The 16,033-nt window shown below is 42.1% G+C and overlaps 1 protein-coding gene across 1 annotated transcript; it reads left to right on the top strand.

The window, feature by feature from the left end:
* Positions 1 to 523: 523 nt before the first annotated feature.
* Positions 524 to 4,758, top strand: sst1.2 (somatostatin 1, tandem duplicate 2). The gene is made up of 4 exons (XM_042414986.1): positions 524 to 565; positions 1,691 to 1,860; positions 4,086 to 4,304; positions 4,629 to 4,758. Exons 2-3 carry the CDS (start codon positions 1,693 to 1,695, stop codon positions 4,290 to 4,292), a joined length of 375 nt encoding a protein of 124 aa, XP_042270920.1. The 5' UTR covers positions 524 to 565; positions 1,691 to 1,692; the 3' UTR covers positions 4,293 to 4,304; positions 4,629 to 4,758.
* Positions 4,759 to 16,033: the final 11,275 nt, after the last annotated feature.

Below are 16,033 nucleotides of genomic sequence, written 5' to 3'. Positions count from 1 at the left end.
TAAAATATTGATCTGATTGATGACGGACGGTCCTGAGTGTTTGTGGCGTTTGTTGAGTCTCTGACTGGCGTTTCCACTCAGCTGAACATTTAAAGGCGTATAAATGTGTTTTTGCAGCAGACGTGTTTGTTCTGAGCGTTGAGTGGGCGACTGTGTTTAATGGAGATATCAGCGAGTGCTAATGAAGTCTGTTAATCCTCTGAACGCTCCGTTAATTCCTGGATTCTGCCGTTGTGTTTGTAGAAGATGAACGCCGGCGGCGCGCTGATTGTTTTATTGTTCAGACTCCATTTAAAGTCAATCAGCTCTAATGGACGTTTGTTTAACGTTCCTTCATCGCCGCGCACACAGCTGTCAATCACACTCACACAGAGAGCATCATGGGAGCTGGGGAGGAGGGGCCTGAGCCTTCAAAAGAGCAGCACCGTGAGGAGCATCAGCAGAGCCAGGACCAGGACCAGGACCAGGACCAGAACCAGGACCAGTACCAGGACCATTACCAGGACCAAGACCAGAAGAACCAGAACAGAACCAGAACAGAACCAGACCAGCAGACAGCAAGAAGGTAAAAGCTGGACTGAATCAGCTGGAGGGCAGTTAAGGGTTAGGTTAGATTAAGGTTACATTAAGGTTACATTAAGGTTAGATTAAAGTTAAGGTTAGGTTAAGGTTAGATTAAGGTTATATTAAGGTTACATTAAGGTTACATTAAGGTTACATTAAAGTTAAAGTTAGATTAAGGTTAGATTAAGGTTACATTAAGGTTACATTAAGGTTAGATTAAGGTTACATTAAGGTTACATTAAAGTTAAAGTTAGATTAAGGTTAGATTAAGGTTGAGGTTAGGTTAGGGTTACATTAAGGTTACATTAAGGTTACATTAAGGTTGAGGTTAGATTAAGGTTACATTAAGGTTACATTAAGGTTAAGGTTAGGTTAAGGTTAGATTAAGGTTACATTAAGGTTACATTAAGGTTACATTAAGGTTACATTAAAGTTAAAGTTAGATTAAGGTTAGATTAAGGTTGAGGTTAGGTTAGGTTAGGGTTACATTAAGGTTACATTAAGGTTACATTAAGGTTGAGGTTAGATTAAGGTTACATTAAGGTTACATTAAGGTTAAGGTTAGATTAAGGTTACATTAAGGTTACATTAAGGTTAAGGTTAGATTAAGGTTACATTAAGGTTACATTAAGGTTAAGGTTAGATTAAGGTTACATTAAGGTTAAGGTTACATTAAGGTTAGATTAAGGTTACATTAAGGTTACATTAAAGTTAAAGTTAGATTAAGGTTAGATTAAGGTTGAGGTTAGGTTAGGTTAGGTTAAGGTTAGATTAAGGTTACATTAAGGTTACATTAAGGTTACATTAAAGTTAAAGTTATATTAAGGTTAGATTAATGTTGAGGTTAGGTTGAGGTTAGGTTAGGTTAGGTTAGGGTTACATTAAGGTTACATTAAGGTTACATTAAGGTTAAGGTTAGATTAAGGTTAGATTAAGGTTACATTAAGGTTACATTGAAGTTAAAGTTAGATTAAGGTTAGATTAAGGTTGAGGTTAGGTTAGGTTAGGTTAGGGTTAGGTTAGGGTTAGGCACCAACCCAGTAAGACCGTTCTGTCCTCTGTTGTCTCTTCTTCTCTGTTTCTGTCCTGTGCTACAGTTCTTTTTCTCCTTCTAATATTCCGGCAGACATGCAGTGCGTTCGGTGTCCCGCCATCTTGGTTCTCGTGGCGTTGGTTCTGGGTGTTTCCTCGCAGCCCGACAGAGACCAGGACGAGTACCAGAACCAGGACCTGGAGCTGGAGCTGCGTCACCACCGTTTGCTGCAACGAGCTCGCAATGCTGGCCTCCTGTCGCAGGTCAGAGCCAATCAGAATGCTCCATTTCTACTGACCAAACGACACCGTAACAGCTGGTTTTTGTTCTCAGATTTTATTAAACAGCTGCAGACTCCATTTTTTTAAAGTTTCAAACATTTTGGGAGTTTTAAGTGAAAATAAGGTCAGAAAAATGACAAACTATTAAACAGACGAGTGATAAAGTCAGAACAAAGCGAGAGATCAGAGATCTGCAGCACATCTGTAGTGTCACGATGAGTTTTATTTCTCATAAATATAACTTTTAGTCTGATTTAAACTTCACATAGAAACGTTTAGTGCTTAAAAAACCAAACCAGGTGAAAGTGAAAACCTTCTCGGACACAAAGAGGAGCTTTCAGAGTTATTAGATGTGTTTTTAAGAGAAAAGACTTCAAGTCAAAAGAAGTTGACCAAAGTGATTTACAGAAAAATGTAAAATACAAATTAAACAGATTAAAAAGATCCCCTCCAGACATGTTTTGAGATTTATATAAAATACTCTACTTTGAATAATAATTTGTGTCTGATAAAGTTTTCCCACAAAAATGTTCAATTACATGTTAAAATCCTTAAAACAGCTTCTGCAAATATATTTCATGTCTAAAGTTTTCCTGCTGGACACCAGATGTTCCTCCTTCGCTGTAAACATCTCAGTGTTTCAGCTCAATACTGAACCACGATTTGTGATGTCACAACTCCTGCCCGTAGACCCGCCCCCCCTTAACATCTGGTTTTCAGTGAGCTCAGAGAAACTTTCCTCCTTCATGAAAACAAACATCTAGTTGAAGGAAGAAAAACATATTTTAATCATTTTGCTCATGCTATAAATGAGGGGGACTCAAAGGTGATTCTGTAAAGATGGGTCTGATGGGTCTTCAGCTGGTGGTGATAGATGGGGAACAGTGAAGGCAAACTGGTCCACAGTCTGGAAGCAGTGATGGATCTCAGGGGTCTGGATGTAGAATACAGACTGAGGCCGGTGCCGAACCATTCAGAGCTTTAAAAACAATCAAAAGCATCTAAAAATCAGTTCTATTTTTTTTTATTCTGATGACTGAATGTATCTGTTTCTCAAGTTTTACTGTGAGGGTCCAGAGAGGTGCGATATCAGGACCGATAACGAGCACTTCTGTTTTTCTTTCATTTAACATCATCACTTCAACGATGTTCACCTGGTTTGTTGGTAAATAGATGTCAGGTAGTAAGTAATAGACATCTGACAAAAAGCAGCTGATTCTCTAAACTGTTTCCTTGTGATACATAAATACTGCATCAGTATTTAATCAGCGTCAGTTTGACCCTGCAGACTTACCGTAGATATCAAAGCATCATCTCAAACCTGCACATTGAACACAACTATAAAAATGAGAGTCTGGTTTCAGACAGACAACAAAACACCTGTTCTCACCTGTTCTCACCTGTTCTCACCTGCTCTCACCTGCTCTCACCTGCTCTCACCTGTTCTCACCTGCTCTCACCTGTTCTCACCTGCTCTCACCTGTTCTCACCTGCTCTCACCTGCTCTCACCTGCTCTCACCTGCTCTCACCTGCTCTCACCTGTTCTCACCTGCTCTCACCTGCTCTCACCTGTTCTCACCTGCTCTCACCTGTTCTCACCTGCTCTCACCTGTTCTCACCTGCTCTCACCTGCTCTCACCTGTTCTCACCTGCTCTCACCTGCTCTCACCTGCTCTCACCTGTTCTCACCTGCTCTCACCTGCTCTCACCTGTTCTCACCTGCTCTCACCTGTTCTCACCTGCTCTCACCTGTTCTCACCTGTTCTCACCTGCTCTCACCTGTTCTCACCTGCTCTCACCTGCTCTCACCTGTTCTCACCTGTTCTCTCCTGTTCTCACCTGCTCTCACCTGTTCTCACCTGTTCTCACCTGTTCTCACCTGCTCTCACCTGCTCTCACCTGCTCTCACCTGTTCTCACCTGCTCTCACCTGCTCTCACCTGTTCTCACCTGCTCTCACCTGCTCTCACCTGTTCTCACCTGTTCTCTCCTGTTCTCACCTGTTCTCACCTGTTCTCACCTGCTCTCACCTGTTCTCACCTGCTCTCACCTGCTCTCACCTGTTCTCACCTGCTCTCACCTGTTCTCACCTGCTCTCACCTGCTCTCACCTGTTCTCACCTGTTCTCACCTGTTCTCACCTGCTCTCACCTGTTCTCACCTGCTCTCACCTGCTCTCACCTGTTCTCACCTGTTCTCACCTGTCAGGAGTGGAGTAAACGTGCTGTGGAGGACCTGCTGGCTCAGATGTCTCTTCCAGAGGCCGATGCCCAGCGGGAGGCTGAGGTGGTTTCCATGGAAACAGGAGGAAAGATGAACCTGGAGCGGTCTGTCGACCCCCCCAACAACCTGCCCCCCCGAGAACGCAAAGCCGGCTGCAAGAACTTCTATTGGAAGGGCTTCACTTCCTGTTAGAGCCCCGCCCAGGTACCTGTCTGTCTGTTAGAGCCCCGCCCAGGTACCTGTCTGTCTGTTAGAGCCCCGCCCAGGTACCTGTCTGTCCATTAGAGCCCCGCCCAGGTACCTGTCTGTCTGTTAGAGCACCGCCCAGATACCTGTCTGTCTGTTAGAGCCCCGCCCAGATACCTGTCTGTCTGTTAGAGCCCCGCCCAGATACCTGTCTGTCCATTAGAGCCCCGCCCAGGTACCTGTCTGTCTGTTAGAGCCCCGCCCAGGTACCTGTCTGTCTGTTAGAGCCCCTCCCAGCTGGTGCTCTGTGTCTCACCTGTTGACCTGTTTTTCTGTTCCCAGCTGAGGCCACGCCTACACTAGACCAACCGACCAATCCCAGAGCACCTGACCTTCACCTGAGTAACTCGATGGACCAATCAGCAGCTGTCTGGCTGCGTGTACCTGAATAATTCATGTAATTATCAATTAAAAGGAGAAATCAGACATGTTTGTGGCTCCGCCTCCCTTCTGTCCAGAGTTTATTCCAGGTGATTAGATTACAGATTACAGTTTACAGATTATAGATTATCATAAATTATAGAGTATTATAGATTATAGATTACAGATTATTATAGGTTATAAATTGCTGGTTATAGATTACAGATTATAGATTAGATTGACAGAAATCATGAACAATCTGACAAATTCCTGATTGATTTTTATAACTGATGAATCTTTTTATTGAACCACCAGTTCAGGAAACAAAATAAGAAATCTACAGAAAAAACTTTTCAGATAATCAAGCAAATAATCAATAGATCGATCAATAATAAAAGTAGTTTGCAGCTGTGATGGCATGTTTATCTGTTAATCTGTCTCTGACCGGGATTATCAGTGTATCAGAGGAGTGTTTATGGTTCTGCGGCGCCCCCTGCTGCTGCTTACATTTCAGACACAAAGACCAAAACCTGAAACTTATCTCACTTTTCAAACACTACACACAATTCTCTACATTTGGCACAACATTCATTGATGAAATCTCACAACGCTAAAGTCAAACCACCAATCACACCACCAACTCCTCATATGGACAAACTGCTGTTGCTTTTCAATTAGCAATCACAGCTTCAGCAGTAAAAGGTGAATAACTCTCCTGTGTTGGAGCACGATGGATGCCAACTTTGCAGAGAGAAGTAGAGCGAGAGGAGTGAGAGTCAGAGGAGGATGACCGAGACCACGACCTGGGAGAGACTCTGACCCACGTGGTCAGTGGCGGTCTGATGATGAGGGAGGAAGGACTGAGAGTCCAGACAAAGACATGAGAATAGGTAAGAAATCTGCTCTCCTTACTGTAGTGCTGCACATCAAGACAGTCATTACTGCTGAATACTGCAAAAATATGTTTCATGTATATATGAAATAGGGAACTGTACTCCCACTTTTACTATATTGTTCTAATAATTACAGAATTTTACAGTATTATACATGTATATTTTACAGAACTGAAGGACTAGTGTGTACTGGTGTACTGGTGTACTGGTGTACTGGTGCACCAGTACACTATATAGACACATTACTGTATTGTAATGTAATGTTTTGGCTGTTTCAACCTCACAAAACGGCGGCAGCGAGGCAGGAACACCATCGGCCAGCGTGCCGTTGTTGAGGTTCCTGGCCAGCGAGGCGCCTCCTCCATCACTACACTACAGCCCGGAGCGGACGGACCAGAGCGGCCCAGCCACGCTGTCATCTGGGACAACGTAGGTTTCCACTGGGCTGCTCTGGTCCCCAACTGGTTCATCAACCACCCACGAGGAGTTCTTTTCAGCTTGGTGTTGGAAGGTTTATGAACACAGGCCCCATGAGCGCCTCCTACATGGAGGAAGCATGTGGTGATATAACTGCTGAAGCATCTCAGGGCTGAATCCATCATGCTGCTGCTGCCTGTGGACGAGGAAACCAAAGGCAGGATGCAGCCAAACTTTATTTTTCTTTACAGAATGCAGAAGGCTTATGTTGTTTTTGTTCTGTAAGAAGAACACTTTATAAATGTGTCTGTGTTTGCTGACATGTGTTCAGTGTTTCAGAATAAAAACACATTCTACTCTTGTATTTGTGTGTTTTATATTTGAGTATGAAAACATAAGTTTACAACAGACTGCTGTACCAACAGAATGCAGTGTAACACTGAAAAGGCCTAATGACAAGATTATCATTGAGCAGATCAGTGTTCAATCAGTTCTTAGAAATGTTTATTCATTTGATTTGATGTTGTGTGAGAAGATATAAATCAGTTTGCTTAAAGCTTTGTCTTCTCTCTTCACTTTAAATCATCCAAAAACAACCAAAACATGAATGAAATAAGAACAGAGTCCAGCAGAGAGTCCACGTGTTTACGTGATCCATCCTCCCATCATGCATGTTCCACGTTCCAGCATGCAGGACAGCAAGGATCACTGGGAGTGCTGGGAGAAGTGGAAACAGCAGCAGGTTTCAGTGTGTGAACAAACAGAGGAGGTTGAGTCTAATTAACCTTTAATGGAGATCAGAGAGAGAAAGCAAATATTGACTCATCACACTGAACACAGCTGTGTGTGTGTGTGTGTGTGTGCGTGCGTTCGTGTGTGTGTGTGTGCGTGCGTGCGTGTGCGTGTGTGCGTGCGTGCGTTCGTGTGTGTGTGTGTGCGTGCGTGCGTGTGCGTGTGCGTGTGTGTGTGTGTGTGTGTGTGTGATTACAGTGAAATATTTAACCAACACTAAAAACAGCACAGGAGTTTCTTTAAAGAACCAATCAGTGATGAGGATGAATAAACAAGATCAAACGCTGTATATTCATGTTCATATATACATTACATTATATTCCTCATATACAGTATGTACATTATACATATAAGGACATAGAGCGGGTCGTCCACCAATCGGAAGATCAGTGGTTCGATTCCCGGCTCCTCCGGTCCGCATGTGAAAGATACTGAACCTCAAACCCCCTGCTGTCAGTGCCATCAGTGTGTGGATGTGTGTGTTAATGGGTGAATAAGGCTTGTATTGTAAAAGCACTTTGAGTGATCAGAAGACTAGAAAGGTGCTATATTAGTGCATTTACTGTACCATCTAAAAATCTCTGGTTTTAACCCTTTTTATGTCAATATAGCAGCAACACAACATCAGGTTAACTTCAGCAATCTGTTATTTTGAGCCAGTGTTACACACAACAAGCTTTAGCTAAAAACTGCCACAAATGTTTTGTTTCTTCTACAAAACAATTTGAATATGACATTCAAAAGATACACAAGTTATTAACAATCAATAGCAACATGTTTAAAAAGAATACAATCTCACAGTCTTACAGTTTAATTTAGCTTTTATCCAAAGCGACGTACATGTGAGACTGATACAACACGAGTAGGGATCTAGTCAGGAGACAACATGAGTAAGAGCCTTAAAGCTGAAGTTTGTCTGACAGACGGTGCACAGAGGCAACGCATCCCTCTTTCTTTCTCTCTCTCAACCCGACTGGTCAAAGCAGATGGCCGCCCACCGAGAGACAGGAAGAGCTGTGTATCGTCAGCATAGCAACGGTATGAGAAACCATGGGAGCGGATGATTGCGCCCAGTGAGTTGGTGTATAATGTGAAGAGAAGGGGACCAAGCACTGACCCTTGAGGAACCCCTGCGGATAGTAGAGCTTTAGTTTGGGTAAATAATAAAAAAATAATACTAATACTTTGCTCAACACAACATTAGCACAGTATTGTGTCGCTGCTGCATCGACCCAAACTGGGTAAAACTTTAACTTTATATACTGTACGTATATATTAGGGATGTGCAGAGAGCCCAGTATTTGTATTTGTTTCTGTATTTGTTGAAGCAGCAAAATTATTTATATTTGTATTAGTATTTGAATAAAAGTGGAAATAGGTGTAAAAATCCAATTTTGTTTTTATTACGCTTTTAATTTTAAGATATTAAAGAGTGTATTAAAGTGTTCATGAATAAACTACCTTATGAAGGACGACGTCCCCACACCGGGTCTCTAACTGGAGTCTCAGATCAGAGACGACTGCGCTGACTACTGAGATAAAACTTTACTCATCGGCTCCCTGCAGACAGACCTCTACCTATTTATACACCCATAACACACAGACAGCACAGCCTGGAACATGTAGAAGAACTTCAAAGGTGATTCTTGCTTTGCACTTTTCATTTATTGCCTGTTTTTTTACAACCTAACTTTGTGAAAAGGAGAAGAGGAACAACAGGTTATGGAGAGTCTTTAAGAGCACTTTGTGTGTGTCAGTAGTTCAGCTTTATCTCTGGCTGACACCCCCAACTCCAGGACTGATGTCCAAATAAGGAAATGTGCGTCATGTAGCAGGTGGATGTGACTCCCCTCACTGAGACCTGCTGATAGACGTCACAGCGGAGCAGAGGAGAGACACTGAGATAGTGATGTAACCGACCTGCACGCTGGTATCTGACATGTTTTTGTGTTTGTAAAAAACCAACTATTTGTGTTTTGACGAATAATGTGTTTGGATTTGGGCACACCCGTAGTATATACAGTACATATATACATAATATATACACATTATATATACAGTATATACATGTAGGATTCATGGTTTCTGCTCTCTCTGTTTTATGTGTTCCTGTGTTTTATGTTCTGCTGTTGTGATAATAGTTTGAGCAGCAGGGATGGTGTGTTTGTTTTCTGGGAAATTTAAAAATGAAAAATCCCAGCAGGTCGTCTCCTCGGCTCTCAGTTTATTCTTCCAGTAAATCCCAGTTGTCTTTATTAAAGAAGGGTGGTTTCTGCTGTTATAACAGAGCTGAGAGGAAACATGATGTTAGAGAAGAGACACGTCAGCTGTTTGTTATCTGCACATATATGAATCATATAATGTTAAATAATATAATGTCTGTGTGTTTCAACAGCTGCATGCTAATAAATATACACATCAACCATTTCTAATTTTATTTATTCATTCCTTGTATTTCTTGATATTCGGATTGTAAATTGATTATTGATCGATCCAGTTTATGATTAGAATGTTTTATAAATACAGTTTGTCTCAAATCAAGCTTTAGTTTCTACCAGAAGCTTCATGTGACTGAACAGAAACGATGATAAATAAAAACAGACTGTAATAAAGGCAAAAACTAGAAAAGGAGCACTTCCTGAAGAAAATGCATGTGATTGCTGTCAGCTGACAAGCTGATTAGTTTGGTTTTGCATTGATGTGTCTTGCAGTAGTTTGAGTAACATTTGGGTTATGTTTGCATTTGATTGCAGTTATTTGTCCAGAATCCATCTCATAAAGTCAAAATATAATTTCTAGAAATATTTGGCCCATCACAGCTCATTTGCATGTTGAAGTAAATATTTGTTGCTTCTGTAAATGATGTTATTAGCACACTGGAACTGGAAACAGCTCATTGGCTTAACGTACGTTATATGTCAAACTACGAGTGTTGTTTTCATGAGTTCATAAAGGGCTGATAAGCATGTGGAGACTGAATGAAGTTGAACATTTAAATGGTGTTTCCACTGCATTGTATGTACTAGTGCAGCGCCTGTTCAGAACCGGCCGATTGCGTCAATGCATAGAAAAATTAATAGTTAATGTGAAGTGTGAATGAGTATAAACACCAACAACATGAAAGTAACTAACATTCTGTCATATACAGATGTTATAAATAGAAAGTGCAGCAAGGGCTGCATTTAAATACTAAAGCAGATCGATCATATTGGGCTCTTAGATTGTTTATTTTCTGTGCCTTCAGTTCAGATTTCAGTGGATATTTTTTGTGCTTTGTCTGCAGTGATGCTTCACAGTCGTCTCGGTCTCGGAGCAGCTGAGACAAATTGGTTTTCAACAGGCTGTGGAAGTATTTGCTCCGTTGTTTGACGACAGTCACTGTGTATTGGGCTCCGAGTGCTACCAATATGTGGTTGACTTATGCTCAACAATGTACCTGAATGCCTCCTGTGGAGTCACTTCCTGTCTAGATGCGGGGTCAGAGTGTCCATTCTTGATTAAAAGCTTTACTTTTCTCTTTTTAAAGCACTTTGGGTACTGTTTATCTGCCAAAAATAGACATTTTTATCTTGTTTTAAGCTGCATTTTTACATTATACTTTTAGATCCAGGTTGTTTTATCTATATGTTTTAATGATGTAAGCCTGATCCGATCAGCCTGTCGGATCAACCTGACTAGTTTTTAGCACGGCAGCTAACTAGCATCAGCGGAACTCGAGATACCGATCATCAGGAAGCTACAACCACTAACTGAAGCCAATATTCCTCAGCGGGTCCATTTGTTGGACCTCCTGTTAGTCCTGGGTCCGCTCCTGGACACCCTGTCCCATCACAAGCCGTGGACGCTGGTCGGAGCTCGTAGCATATAGGGAGGCACTCTTCTCATGCAGCTCCTCGCTTTGACATCCGGCTGGAGAATAAATATGACATCTTCGATCTGCACGACTTTCCACCTCTTCTGGCTGAGGAGCCCCGGTCCCGGTCCCACAGCCAACTGTCACCATCAGTCCCTCCACCTGCCAAACCCGAGCACTCCTCCCACGTCAGGGTGCGCCGCTCCACGCCGCAGTTCACACCAGCGCCAAGGAGAGCTCCTGCCCCCCCTCTCTGTACAACCTTCTCCATCACCGCCGTCATCACGGGTGAAGTTTTCCCCACCATCCGCTCCACCTCCGACCACGCGTATTATCAGTTACTCAACTGTGAGAAACATAAAGAGAAAATCTGCAGCAACTTCCTGTTTCCCTGGAGCTAAGGTGACTGACATCATGGAGAAAATCCCCATCATCCATTCACCCATAATGTTGTTCTCCATGTTGGCTGTAATTCCCAGTCACACCTCAGAAATACTGAAACGTGACTTCAGTAAACGTCTTGGTCCATTGTAAGCAGCTCTAGAGCTCAGGTCCCTTCCCCCACTTAACCGCGGCGTGGGTCACTTCAGCCGCACGTTGCAACCCGGAAAAAGCTTTTGTTGACAATTTTAATCTCTTTTGGAATCTCTCAGCTTTCTTTTGTCGTGATGGTATCCACCCAAACGGCCTGGGCTCACTCCCTCTGACTACCTACCGCTCCATGTCCACACTGGGCAGAAATATATGAATTACAGAATTCAGAGAATTTTTTATCCTCCATCATGAGGTTGGACAAAGTTATTACAGTTGGTGATTTAATATTCGTGTGGATGATGTCACTTCTTAACGTCACCGAGTCCTTTACTTTTATTCAACACACGTCTGGGTCCACACACATTAGGGGGCATGCACTGGACCTTGTTTTAACACATGGTTTATCTATTGACTCTGTTTGTTCTTAGGTGCTGCCTGTTACCAACTATAGTTGTGTTTTGTTCAACCTGTCTTTTAACTTAGATTCTCTGCCCAGTAAAAGTTTAAAATGCTCTCACATCTTAAATCACTTCACAGCTGAATAGTTTTCTGCAGCTTTTAACCCAAGTGCAGTGTCGTGTTCTCAAGCAGACACAGATTGTCTGGTCCAATCTTTTAACTCCCATTGCTCCACCATCTTGGGCAAAGTGGTTCCTTATAAATGGAGACCTGTTCCCTCCATAAATTCATCTCCGTGGTTAAATGCCACCAGTCATTGTTTCTGACGTAGATGTCGGAGGGCAGAGCGACTCAATGTTCACCGTCTCCACTTCAAAGACCTTTCAACTGAGCTAAACAACATGATTAAAGATGCGAGGGCTTCTTATTTTTCCAACCTTATCTCCACCAGTAAACACAACCCCAAAGTCCTGTTTGACACTATTAACAGCATCGTCACTCCAGCACCTCTGGATGTGCCTGTCTGGTCAAATAAGGACTGCAGCAACTGTCTTTCCTTCTTTGTTGGTAAGATTAGAGATGTCAGAGCTAGCGTTATTCTCCTCTCCACTTATGCTTTTTGGCCGTCACTGATCTGGTATGAGATCCTCCTCCGCCCCCGTTGACATTTTACCCAGTTCCGTGCTTAAAAATGTATTTGTGTCTATTGGTCCATGCCTGGTTTCTATTATAAACAGCTCCCTGCAATCTGGTTGTGTTCCAGCTTACTTCAAACATGCAGTTGTTAAGCCCCTCCTGAGAAAAATGAGCCTTGATCCATACAGTCCCAATAACTACAGGCCTATATCCAAGCTGCCTTTTATTTCTAAATTTTAAAGAAAGTCGTTGCCAAACAGCTCACTGTTGTCTCAACTGCACACAACATTTTAGATGAATTCCAATCAGGTTTCCATCAGAATTCCACTGAAACTGCTCTTCTCAGAGTCTCCAATGACATATTGATCTCAGTGCAGCTTTTGACACTATGGATCACAGAATAATGATTGAAAGGTTGGTCCAAATGGTCCAAAATGCTGCTGCAGGCTGTTAACCAGGTCCAGCAGGACGACTCACATTACACCTATTTGAAGTTCTTTACATTGGCTTCCTGTCAGGTTTAGGATTCATTTTAAGGTTCTTGTTGTCATATATCCCTGTACGGACAGGCACTTGAGTACATGAGTCATCTTATCTATCCCTGTATCACCAGTAGGTCGCTTAGGTCTTCCGACCAGGACCTACTCTCGCTCTCGGCTGAAAACTAAAGGTGATCTGTGCCTTAACAATTGTGGCTCCAACACTATGGAACTCTTCCTTTACACATACGATCTGTATTCTCCATACATGCTTTTAAAAAACAATTGAAGACCCATCGTTTTAAATTGGCTTTTGTGTCATCTTGAGTTGTGTATGATGTGAAATGATTGTTCGTTTGTTTTCTTCTTGACGTCTCCTCCTGCCTGTGTTTTGTTTTTATATTAACTTTAACTTCTGACATATGTTTATATTGTTTGTATGTTTTTATGGTGTTAATTTTAACTTTTATTCCTGTGAAGCACTGTGAAAGGTGCTATACTAGATAAACATATTATTATTATTATTATTCTACTTCTCTCTGACATGCCGGAGTCAGTCAGCAGAGCTCTGAAGTTCCTTCCCGCCCTGCACAGAGCGGAGCAGCTTGCTGATCGCTAGTTTATTCAGTGTGGAATCGATTGCATGAACAGTTCAAGAGATACGTGGAGGACATACAAAGACTTTAGTAGAGAGACGGGCTTCATGAGGAGGAAACAGGTGACAAAAATGTTTTAAATCATGTTTTTCTGCAATAAGTCATTAAATATGCCAATTTATGCACATTTTGCATAAATCTACACATAATTCTGCACAATTTGATATAAGAACGGCGGTATGTGTTGGTTGAACAGTTTTCGAGTAACTGACAAGCAAAGAAATGTACGGTATAATAAAAATAACTAGAGAGTGCATTTCCTGTGGAAAATGCGTGTGAATGCTGAAATAAATCACATTGCTGAAAATACTACAGACTTATTCAGCATCCCCATCTGTACAACTCTGCTGAGTTTAGTTACCATGGAATATTACATTTCAGAGATACTTCATGGACTCGTGGTTTTTGGACTCTTGGTGTTTTTGTTCTTCAGGGTTCTTGCGTTCACTGTGTGTCTGTTTAATTCCAGTTCTTCTTTATGGTTGTTGAGCCTGTTGAGCTTCTGTCACAGTATGGTTCTGTTTCCCTGTTCCACCACAGACCCTCAGCTTTTTCCCTGTGATGTGAAGTCTGGTCTGAGTGGGACAGATAAGACAGGTTGCAGATTATGTTAAAGGACCACTTGAGAGACTATTGCTCATTGTATTTAATCTTTGTCCTGACATTTAAGTTTGTATACATGTGCTCTATTGGATGAGCATACAGAAATGAACTGTAATACTTTTGCCTTCATGTGATTCAGAATGAGTTTGTTTTTATGAGCAGTGAATGTGTTCCTCTGAGCTTCCAGCTTTCATGCTTTTCATACAGTTTTCATTCTAAATGGTGAGTTGGTTGTTGGGTTGTGGAAGAGATTGTGGAGAGTTTGCATATCTTAGTTTATCTTGCAGCCCATTTAGCTCTGTACAGTAGTACAATGCTTTAGTTTGCATGTTTGCACTGTTTCCCTCCTGTCTTCCTTCCCAGCCTACTACTCTCTCACACTTTCCCTCCACACTATAAATGGATAAAATGCTTGTGAGCATTCACACTGACAGTATCACTATGCAAGAGAGCATGAGTGTGATTGCTGTACAGCAGCAACCTCTCTGATGAATGAAGAATTAGTTTTTAATGATTGGTTCCACATGTTGAACTTCACCAACACACAGCAGCTCATTTTACACACAAACACACAAACACAACAACTCACACTGACATAAAAACACGAACTTGTTTGTGTTTGAGTGAGAAAAGTATTGAGGACATTTGAAGGCTGTAGTCACTGAATACTTTATGTGTGAAAACAATGCAAATGTGTCACAGTTTGCTCCATAAGTGTTGCTGTTGTGTCGACTGTGTGAAGAGTTTTAACATGTGAACTCAGTATTGATCCCTGCAGGTAACTGATCAGAAACAACTGTAATCAGAATGAACAGGTAACACTGATTCTGTTTGTAACAGAAAACCAATCAAATGTGAAAGGTGAAACACACCTGGTCCACACGAGTCACATGATGATTTTATATGTTTGAATCAAACTCAGTTTGTACATGTGAACAATCAGCAGCTGAACATCGACACTAAAGTTTAATAAGTAAAGTGAACAAGCGCTGAAACTGAAACCAACTGACGATAATTGAAAACAGATTAAACTGTTATCAGGTCCAACAGAGTGTGTGTGTGTGTGTGTGTGTGTATGTGTGTGTATGTGTGTGTGTGTGTGTGTGTGTGTGTGTGTGTGTACGTGTGTGTGTGTGTGTGTGTGTGTGTATGTGTGTGTGTGTGTGTGTGTGTGTGTGTGTGTGTGTGTGTGTGTGTGTGTGTGTGTGTGTATGTGTGTGTGTGTGTGTGTGTGTGTGTGTGTGTGTGTACGTGTGTGTGTGTGTGTGTGTGTGTGTGTGTATGTGTGTGTGTGTGTGTGTGTGTGTGTGTGTGTGTGTATGTGTGTGAGTGTGAGTGAGTGTGTGTGTGTGTGTGTGTGTGTATGTTATCTCAGTCTGTCAGCTGGTTGGTCACAGTTTGTCACTCTGTTTCCACGGTGATGAGGTCATCTCCTGTGAGACACTGAGATCTACTTATTACATTAGTATTATTGTCGTTGTTGTTGTTGTTGTTATTATTATTACAGACACACTGATGCAGGTCTCAGATCTCTCAGCTTGTATTTCTCTGCTTCCTGAGCTTTCTACCTTTTCTTTGTGGACTTCAGTTTATTTATAAAACAGAAGAAGAAGGATCTTCACAGCTATAAACTGTCCAGAGATGTCGCCCTGCTGTTGCCTCCAACACACCTGAGACATACAAGTTATTCCACTTCCTGTTGTCACTGATAACAGTGCTGCTGTAACAGTAGTGATAATATCACTTTTTATAAAATATTAATATAACTGTTTTGTGAGAAGAATCTTCTGCTGTTGTTACAGAACAAATGTGTTTCTTGTGTCAGACCCAGCAAACATGCCCGTGCAGGCCCACTGTGGGTATGTGTGGGTTTACTGTGGGGAAGTGTGGGCAGGGCAAAACCATACTAATCCCATGTGGGTAAGCCTATGCAGGGCCCACAGCAGTTTTGGCCTTTGGGGCCACCATGATAGTTTCCCGTGAAATACCCATTGTGGGCTTGCCCACAGAATGCCCACATAGACCCCCCTACAGGTTAGCCTCTGCAGGACCCACAGCAGATTTA

This window comes from Thunnus maccoyii, chromosome 6, assembly GCF_910596095.1.
Source record: "Thunnus maccoyii chromosome 6, fThuMac1.1, whole genome shotgun sequence".
Taxonomy (NCBI): domain Eukaryota; kingdom Metazoa; phylum Chordata; class Actinopteri; order Scombriformes; family Scombridae; genus Thunnus; species Thunnus maccoyii.
Note: the sequence above shows the minus strand (reverse complement) of the source record. Positions and strands in the feature narration are given on the sequence as shown.

Coding starts and splice junctions, on each gene's coding strand:
- sst1.2 (XM_042414986.1), top strand. CDS start 1,693: ATGCAGTGCGTTCGGTGTCCCGCCATCTTGGTTCTCGTGGCGTTGGTT. Junction 1,861..4,085: donor ATGCTGGCCTCCTGTCGCAG/GTCAGAGCCAAT, acceptor CTCACCTGTCAG/GAGTGGAGTAAACGTGCTGT.